Here is a 9,898-nt window from a genome sequence, read left to right as displayed (position 1 = left end):
TTCAGCTCGTATATTTGGTCACAAACTTCCGGTATCGACAGTCAACATGGCGGTGGTAATCGAGTCTGCAGAGTAAGATTTTCTTAATGTTTGCCTGGAATTCGTAGATTTATAGCTTGCAGTTCAGTAATACAGCAGGAAAAACACGAAAGCAGTTTTGTTTCGGAAAGCATTTTCAATTTTAATGTGTTGCTGTGAAATGTAATGTTTGTGTGCGGTTTTGTGTAATAGTCGTGACACTCACACTGTAACTTGCAGACACTGACTGACTGAGACAGTGTCACAGACTCACACTGCCAGTGGGGTTTGAGATCTAGCTAGTAGTAATAGCTAGGATAGAAGGATAGTCGCCGGCGAAGATCAGGAGAAAAAATACATTTGCTTGTTTAAGCTTCTATATTATTTGTTTAAGAATTCAGTCTATGCACAGCATAGCAGAATGCAACACATTATAACTAGTATCCTAGTATTGAGGTCTGACGAATGACGTCTCACAACGTGCATGGTCGTCCTTGGCGGTCAAGAAAGCCGCCGCGATCATTGCGCAGACGACACTTCTAGACCGCCAATATTTTTTGTGCGCATCACGTGCTCCACATAAATTGGCCGGAAACGAAGCAATTGGGAAACCTGGATAAAGCCAAGAAATAGTTCAAATGCCAGAAGTAGTAATTTGTTCTTCAATCTTTGTCAACATTTACATCGGGACCAATTTCTTCAGTATGTATGATCAGTATGTTTACAAGTTACAACTCTATTTCTGCTTTCTGCTTTCAGTGTGGTGCGCTTGATCGAACAATACCTGAAAGAAAACAATCTGCTGCGGACATTGTCTGTCCTTCAGGTGAGTTTGATTAATACTAATAATACAATTTAGTTATGCTGTGTATAAATAAAGTACATTTTATACATACATAATGTACCGTTTTTGCCCTTGGCCTTATAAGTTGAAAGATTGAAATATTAGTTTCTCATGCCCCCTCAGGACTGTTTGGAGTAACTGGTACAGGTAGTGGTAGAGGTGAAATCGTCCACTGCTGGGTATGATTTGGAAAGGTTAAAAAAGCAACAGGGGAAGACCGTTTTGCATTTACTCACTATGATAGTGATACTTGCAATGACGGATGCCTTTATTGCTTGCTTGCAGTTGCAATGTTAAAAAATCAAAAACGAAAAGAAACAAAAAGACACTTGCACTTATATATTTAGTTTCATTAAATCATTGTTGATCATTTGATGCATACCGAGAGAATTTTTTACTACTTTGTGTGACGTTCAGCATACTGTCAGTGACGTCAGTAGAAGTCTTACCAAGTGGGTCTGTAGCATCTATCATTTTTATGCATGGTGTTTGTTGCAGGAGGAGAGTGGAATCTCTCTCAACACAGTGGATTCGGTGGAGAGTTTCATGGGCGACATTCAGGCTGGACATTGGGACACTGTGCTCCACGCCATACAGACCTTGAAACTGCCCGACAACAAACTCATTGATCTCTATGAACAGGTACCGTATTTTATGGCCGACAAGGCGATATAGCGCGTTAAGCCTGTCCTTAACTGGGCGAAGTGGAAAACGCGAAGTATACTTCGTGAAACTGGCCGCATGAAGCTTTAGCACTCAGTTTTGGGTAAAAAGACGCGAAGTCGACTTCGGGCTCAATTACGGACCACCGTTATGTGCACCCCCCCGTTTTTGACTTACCTAAGTAATCAGGAGAGTCTTACCAATGAAGACGGCCTACAAAAAACTAAACATTGAGGTTATCTTGAATTGTTTTTGACTCCCTTGAGTAATCAGGAGAATATAACGAATGAGCAGTGTTACTGTTAGGCCAGCCAACAAAAAACTAAACATTGAGGTTATCTTGGATGTTTTTCATAAAACTTAACTTTGAGGTTTTCTCGGGTTGCGAGAAGAAATAGATGTGAGCATGGTTGTGCTTTCTTTCATTAAAGTGACTCTGTGTTGGATTGTCTGCAATCATCTGCTATGCGTTGCAGTTGCAGGCGTGGTGAATGTGCTCCAAGGTCTACTTCTAGTACGCGTATGAATGATGTCATATCTACACGTGCACCTCTTGACTACACGCCCTGGGAACTAGACCCCATGATCATGTTGTGATGTGTTGTGTGTCGTGCAGATCGTGTTGGAGCTGATAGAGCTGCGAGAGCTGGGTGCGGCAAGGTCACTGTTGCGTCAGACCGACCCCATGATCATGCTGAAACACCAACAGGCCGACCGCTACATCCATCTGGAGAACATGCTGGCTCGCTCCTACTTCGACCCCAGAGAGGTACGTCCTTTTGGGATGAATTTGACCTTTTGGCATCAAGTTACACTTGTTTGTTCGTGTGTGTGTTTGTTCTATGTCTGAGGAACATGCTGGCTCGCTCCTACTTCGACCCCAGAGAGGTACGGCCTTTTGGGATGAATTTGACCTTTTGACATCTAGTTACACTTGTTTGTTCGTGTGTGTGTGTTTGTTCTATGTCTGAGGAACATGCTGGCTCGCTCCTACTTCGACCCCAGAGAGGTACGGCCTTTTGGGATGAATTTGACCTTTTGACATCTAGTTACACTTGTTTGTTCGTGTGTGTGTGTTTGTTCTATGTCTGAGGAACATGCTGGCTTGCTCCTACTTCGACCCCAGAGAGGTACGGCCTTTTGGGATGAATTTGACCTTTTGACATCTAGTTACACTTGTTTGTTCGTGTGTGTGTGTTTGTTCTATGTCTGAGGAACATGCTGGCTCGCTCCTACTTCGACCCCAGAGAGGTACGGCCTTTTGGGATGAATTTGACCTTTTGACATCTAGTTACACTTGTTTGTTCGTGTGTGTGTGTTTGTTCTATGTCTGAGGAACATGCTGGCTCGCTCCTACTTCGACCCCAGAGAGGTACGGCCTTTTGGGATGAATTTGACCTTTTGACATCTAGTTACACTTGTTTGTTCGTGTGTGTGTGTTTGTTCTATGTCTGAGGAACATGCTGGCTCGCTCCTACTTCGACCCCAGAGAGGTACGGCCTTTTGGGATGAATTTGACCTTTTGACATCTAGTTACACTTGTTTGTTCGTGTGTGTGTGTTTGTTCTATGTCTGAGGAACATGCTGGCTCGCTCCTACTTCGACCCCAGAGAGGTACGGCCTTTTGGGATGAATTTGACCTTTTGACATCTAGTTACACTTGTTTGTTCGTGTGTGTGTGTTTGTTCTATGTCTGAGGAACATGCTGGCTCGCTCCTACTTCGACCCCAGAGAGGTACGGCCTTTTGGGATGAATTTGACCTTTTGACATCTAGTTACACTTGTTTGTTCGTGTGTGTGTTTGTTCTATGTCTGAGGAACATGCTGGCTCGCTCCTACTTCGACCCCAGAGAGGTACGGCCTTTTGGGATGAATTTGACCTTTTGACATCTAGTTACACTTGTTTGTTCGTGTGTGTTTGTTCTATGTCTGAGGAACATGCTGGCTCGCTCCGACTTCGACCCCACAGAGGTACGGCCTTTTGGGATGAATTTGACCTTTTGACATCTAGTTACACTTGTTTGTTCGTGTGTGTGTTTGTTCTATGTCTGAGGAACATGCTGGCTCGCTCCGACTTTGATCCCAGAGAGGGCGGGGATGTGGCTCAGTCGGTAGCGCGCTGGATTTGTATCCAGTTGGCCGCTGTCAGCGTGAGTTCGTCCCCACGTTCGGCGAGAGATTTATTTCTCAGAGTCAACTTTGTGTGCAGACTCTCCTCGGTGTTCGAACACCCCCGTGTGTACACGCAAGCACAAGACCAAGTGCGCACGAAAAAGATCCTGTAATCTATGTCAGAGTTCGGTGGGTTATAGAAACACGAAAATACCCAGCATGCTTCCTCCGAAAGCGGCGTATGGCTGCCTAAATGGCGGGGTAAAAACGGTCATACACGTAAAATTCCACTCGTGCAAACCACGAGTGCACGTGGGAGTTTCAGCCCACGAACGCAGAAGAAGAAGAAGAAGATCCCAGAGAGGGATGAATTTGTCCTTTTGAAGTTTAATTACACTTTGTGTTTGTGTGTGCGTTTGTATGTGTGTGTGTGTGTGGAGAATATGCTGGCACACTGTTACTTTCACCTCAGAGAGATGGGCGCTGTCAAACATTTATGGCTCCCTGTATTATATTGATATAGCAGGGGTTGCGTTGACTTTGGGAGATTTGCATAAGATGGTACAAAAGAAGACCTATTGTGTGCAGGCTGAAATGTTAGGCACCTGAAAAGGCAACATTTATGCAAAATGTTGCAGTGAGCGCAACTCCTGATGTAGTTAGTGTTAGTGTAAACACTTTCGTGTGTGTGTGTGTGCGTTGTTTCAAAGAAACTTTCTTCTCGGCAAAGGGCTTTGGTTTGTCTGCCATCTCTCTCTCTCTCTCTCTCTCTCTCTCTCTCTCTCTCTCTCTCTCTCTCTCTCTCTATCTCTCTCTCTCTCTCTCTCTTTCTCTCTCTCTTTCTCTCTCTCTCTCTTTCTTTCTCTCTCTCTCTCTTTTTCTTTCTCTCTCTCTCTCTCTGTGTCTCTCTCTCTCTCTCTCTGTGTCTGCCCCTCTCTCTCTCTGTCTCTCTCTCTGTCTCTCTCTCTCTCTCACCAACTCTTACTTTCTCACCCCAGCTTTCTCTCAGTTTTTCTCTCTCTTTCACTCTCTTCTCTGTATTATTTTCTCAGTGTGATCAACTGAACAATGATTCAAACTTTTTGGACGTCATTTTTGTCTCCAGGCGTATGTTGACGGCCAGACCAAAGAGAAGCGACGGCAGGCGATCGCACAGGCCCTGGCGGGGGAGGTGAACGTGGTCCCCCCGTCCCGTCTCCTGGCCCTCCTGGGACAGGCCCTCAAGTGGCAACAGCACCAGGGCTTGCTCCCTCCTGGTCAGTTTGGAAAATAAAGCATTAGGCCCACACAAAAAATTAGTCTGTTTACGGTAACCCGACCGACCCTATTTTTTTCGCGCAACCCTAGACTGTTTTTTGGCATTTTGGAAAAAAAAAATCTTTTGTTTTTTTTTGCAAAATAACGTCAAAATATGGTGGGTTTTTTTTGGGGGGGGGGAAATCCCGACCTACCGACCCTATTTTTTTGGTCTATGTTACTGTAAACAGACCTATTTTTTTTTGGGCCTTAGCATTTCTCCCCACTATTTTATATTCTTGCACCACGGATGATATTTACAACCCCCTCCCCCCCCCCCCCCTCTCCCCCTTTTAGTTTAAGACCCCCAAATTTAAGACTCCCTGCCTTTTAAGACCTTCTTTCTCAGACTTTCTGTTCACAACCTCTTTAAATGTACCCCTCCTTATTAAGACCTGATTTTCTCAGTGATTTTGAGGTCTGAAATGGGGTGTTCCACTGAACACTGTTGGCAACCCTTGTGTGCAGGCACAACTATTGACGTGTTCAGAGGAAAGGCAGCAGTGAAGGAACAGGAGGAGGAGAAGTACCCCACACAGATCAGCAAAACCATCAAGGTATGGGGATCGCACAGCAACAACAACAGTTCACAACTGGTATTTTTTAAACAAAAAGAGGACACACCAGTAACCAGGTTGGGTACTTGTTTTTAATCAAAATTTCAGCATCGACACACTGCCTTCTTCAAGATGGTATGAAGAAAGTTTTTATTTTTTTATATATTTACACATTTCTGTAAATTTTGAAAGCAGGGATCAGGACCCTTTTTGAGATTAAACAAAATCAGAAGAAGAAAAAAAAAATGCAGGCGCCTTATGTACCCTGGCTCAACTTTGTTAAGTGTGTAGCAGAATGATGTTGCTGACTTGTGCCGCTGTTTGTTGTGTGTTACAGTTTGGTTCCAAGGCCCATGTGGAGTGTGCACGCTTCTCACCGGACGGTCAGTACCTGGTCACCGGCTCTGTGGACGGCTTCATCGAGGTCTGGAACTTCACCACCGGCAAGATCAGGAAAGATTTACGCTACCAGGCGCAGGTCAGTGGTCATTGAATCAACTGCCTAGGTACCGTCTCAGTAATTGGAGCGTTTTATCAATGACAAAACAAAACATGAGGTCTAAAAAAAAAATAGGTGTGGTTACGGTAACCCGACCTACCCTATTTTTAGGGTCCGACCCTATAACTTTTTATTACATTTGTCAAAAAAAACACCCAAAAAAACACAAGAAAACGAGTGCAGAAAACGCAATGAAAGCGAAAGCGCTCGAGTCGTCATGCAGACGACAGACGATGCAAGGGAAATAACTCCTTCTACTTAAAAGGCCCAACAGACGCTTGCCATGACAAAAATGGCGGCATCTTCTTCGGTTGCGAGTGCTACACCACGGCTGTTCCAATGGCCCCTTTTCTGCTGTTTTAGTTTACAGGCCAGGAGGGTACAGCCCGTGCAAGGTGTATATATATAGCGACCCAGCCACACCTTCCAGCACGCAGGATGTGTAACCTAACACCTTTGCACTCTTTGTCTGCTCATCGCTGTTGGCATTGGGCTGCGAGGCATATCAGCGCAGTTCAACGTTGCTAGAGACCAAAGAAGCGCTTTACTCTAGGTCGCAGCCGCGGCTCACTGCATGTGTCGGGGAAGTGCTGTGTGGTTTTTTTTTTCACAATTTGGTGTGTTTAAATCATTTTCGCTCTGGACTGCAACATGTGTTTGTGTTCATACTCTGGAATTGTGTCTGTGAATGGTTGTTCCTTGAAGTAACAGAGAAATGGTGCATATTCACACGTGTGTTTTATTTCTAGGAGGATGTGATTAGGTGTTGCTTCCCGCTTTTTGATTTTTGTACTCATAATATGACTTGGATATCAGCGGTGTGTGGTGTTACAAAAATGTTACCCTGCATCAACATTCAAGTTTTAATTATCTTCAAACTTTGGATTTCATTCAGTGAATGGTAGTTCTATCCAACAGAAGGGAAATGCGGCAGGATTGTCCGTGTGTTTTATTTCTATGCTTTTATTTGTTGGCTTGTGTTGCTTCCCACATTTTTTGTAGCTGCGCTCTGGGGTGAGTATGGCTTCACAGGCGCATGAGGAAAGCCTTCACTTTGAGAGACTCCAAGCTCTCTGCAGAATATGTGGAGAAAGATCGAAGAGGAAGTACGACACTAACCCAGCAAAATTGTGCATAAAGTATGAGTCGGATCTTGCAAGGTTATACGGCCTAAACATCGCAGAAGAAACGAATGCCGATTTTTTCTCGCGGACTTTCTGTTCCAAATGTTGATATGCGATTGACAAGGCTCAGATCGTCTGACAACCCGTCTGAAGTAAGTCTCCAGGCAGAATCGGATTCTATCAATTGGATTACCTAACCAGGATGGAGTAGCCTTTGACTTCCCGTACGCGTAGTTACAGAATAACGGAACTCAGCTTTCGGTGAGTCAGTGTTTCATACCAGATGTGTGTGTGTGTGTCTATATTCATGTGACAGATACCGTGACCTCATTCTTCAATCCTCTCTCTCTCTCTCTCTCTCTCTCTCTCTCTCTCTCTCTCTCTCTCTCTCTCTCTCTCTCTCTTCTTTCTCATTCAAACGCACGCGCGGCAAGAACGTACGCACGCACAAACGCGCGCCGGGCCCGTACACACACGCACCGCTGACGCACAAACCACGCACACACACTGACTGTCGGCAAGCACATATTTTTGTTTGTTTCACCCTTGTTTATTGTGTTTTCAGTATTTGTGTTTATTTTATGCTTGACTTGTCTGTTTTATTTCAATGTTTGCTATCCACATCGTGTGATAAATGTTTCTCCTCTCCGAGTCAGTGTAGTTTCTGCACGCCGTTTTGGTAATCCTTATTTTTTTAACTGGTGTATTGTGCGCGATTTGCGGATTTGTTTGTATTCCATTCATATGCTGTTGAAGTGTTGTTGGCGTTATTGTCTGTATATGTTATGTTGTGTCTATGTACGCCTACAAGAATTTGCATTCGCGCTCTGCCAGTACAAGTCCGAACTTTATTGGGTGTGCCTGTGGTCTGCTGGCAGGCGAGCACAGATAATGAACATTCCTCCAGTAAGCCGCCACTGCGAGGTAGAGTAAAGCGCTTCTTTGGTCTCTGGCAACGTTGAACTGCGCTGATATGCCTTGCAGCACAACGCAAACGGCGATGCGCAGACAAAGTCGCCGGCTGACAGTCTGCAAGCAGTGATATCGTGCCGCTGGCTATTTTTACCACTCCCCATCGCGGGCCTTAAAAACAAGCTTGGAACAGCCGTGACACACTTGGTTGCTCTGCTATTAAGAAAAAAAAGTTTGCAAAAAAAAAGTGATTGCCTACCTTCCTACCCTATTTTTTGGGGCTATGTTACCTTAACCACACCTATTTTTTTTTGTTGCCTTACAATCACAATTATACATTGATAGGCTTCCATTTAAAACTTCGAGGTTGTCATTGCAGATAGATGCCCGGCCAAAGCATCATTCGCTCCGTCTGGCTTTAATTAGTCTTTGGGAGGGCGTCAGTCCACGATGACAACCTAGAAGTTAGGGTTAGAAATGGAAGCCTGTCAGTGTTATTGTGATTCAATCTGACGATGATCTCTTTCCTGCTTTCATGCGGTTGCAAACAGACCGAATTGGCTCTGCTCTGTTCACAACTACTTTCAGTTCACTACTTTCAGTTCACTTACCTGCAAGGGTCAAGTTCCAAGAAATGTGCTTCCGTATTTCTATCTTAACACACTGCTTCAGCTTTTTTCTTTCACATACATTTTTCCTTCTTTTGTGACTTGTCTCTGGACAGCAAACTCACAACAATGTTCTTTCCATCCCAAAAGCAATACTTGGAATTGACTGACGTAGCTCGGAAGAATTCATGCACTACCTTATGTCAAGCAATTGACGTCATCACTTCACATAACTTCTTTCAGTATTACGTGGGCCTTCTATATTTCTTGTAAAAAGACCCTCACAGCTAACCGAGACTAGATGAGGTATGAATGCGCCTCGCCAGCAGGTGATCATTGGCTTTTGTAACTAGTGCTCAGAAATGATGACCGGTAATTTTAATGAGTTGGGGCATTCTGACCAATCACAGAATTTGTTTCATTGAAACGCCCACTTGATTGAATTACAATCATGGTTCTCGCCAGAGACTGGAAGCAGCGACACTTTGTAAAGTAATTTCATTATTTGTATTCCTCTGAAAGCGGCGTATGGCTGCCTTTATGGCGGGGTAAAAACGGTCATACACGTAAAATTCCACTCGTGCAAAACCACGAGTGTACGTGGGAGTTTCAGCCCACGAACGCAGAAGAAGAAGAAGAAGAATTATTTGTATGAATTCCATTGATGTTTTTACGATTCAGCGCTTCCTAACATTCATATTTGGAGTCTCTGCCAGCCGCCTAAATATGCGTTTTAGTGTTGGCCTCTGACGTCACATGGAGAAAAATGCAGTGTTTCTTCTTCCCCGTTCATGGGCTGAAACCCTCGTGTTCACTCATGTGTTTGCACGAGTGGATTGTTACGTGTATGACTGTTTTTAGCCCGCCATTCAGGCAGCATACGGCGATTTCGGGGGAAATCCAGTGTTCAATGGGTACACTACAAAATAGTTGTTTGCACCTTGCAGGATAACTTCATGATGATGGACGACGCTGTGCTGTGTCTGGCCTTCAGTCGCGACTCAGAGATGCTGTCGTCTGCCTCACAAGACGGAAAAATCAAGGTGCGTTCATTTTTGCTATTACTTGATCTTCACCACATCCTCTTCTTTCTCCTTGTCTCATCTATTTTCAGTGAATCTGTGTATGTTTCTCTTTCTTTACTTTTTTCTCTCCTTCTTTCCCTCTCTCATTCTCGCTCTTTCTCTCTCCCTCTTTCAGTGTACCTATATTCTCTTTCTTTTCTTTTTTCTCTCCTTTTCCTCTCTCATTCTCTCTCTCTCTCT

At 44.3% G+C, this 9,898-nt stretch overlaps 1 protein-coding gene across 1 annotated transcript in view; it reads left to right on the top strand.

Moving 5' to 3' along the window:
* Positions 1-11: 11 nt before the first annotated feature.
* Positions 12-9,898, top strand: part of LOC138950701 (WD40 repeat-containing protein SMU1-like) — a 29,962-nt gene continuing 20,075 nt past the window's right edge. The window contains exons 1-8 of the mRNA XM_070322420.1: positions 12-72; positions 778-844; positions 1,361-1,504; positions 2,142-2,294; positions 4,743-4,893; positions 5,402-5,490; positions 5,828-5,968; positions 9,581-9,676. Of these exons, the coding sequence (XP_070178521.1) occupies positions 47-72; positions 778-844; positions 1,361-1,504; positions 2,142-2,294; positions 4,743-4,893; positions 5,402-5,490; positions 5,828-5,968; positions 9,581-9,676 (867 nt within the window). The 5' untranslated portion in view covers positions 12-46. The remainder of the gene's footprint in view (positions 73-777; positions 845-1,360; positions 1,505-2,141; positions 2,295-4,742; positions 4,894-5,401; positions 5,491-5,827; positions 5,969-9,580; positions 9,677-9,898) is intronic.

The sequence above is a fragment of the Littorina saxatilis genome, linkage group LG16, assembly GCF_037325665.1.
Source record: "Littorina saxatilis isolate snail1 linkage group LG16, US_GU_Lsax_2.0, whole genome shotgun sequence".
In the NCBI taxonomy this organism is placed as follows: Eukaryota; Metazoa; Mollusca; class Gastropoda; order Littorinimorpha; family Littorinidae; genus Littorina; species Littorina saxatilis.
The sequence above is the reverse complement of the archived record's forward strand: the minus strand, read 5'-3'. Positions and strand labels throughout refer to the sequence as shown.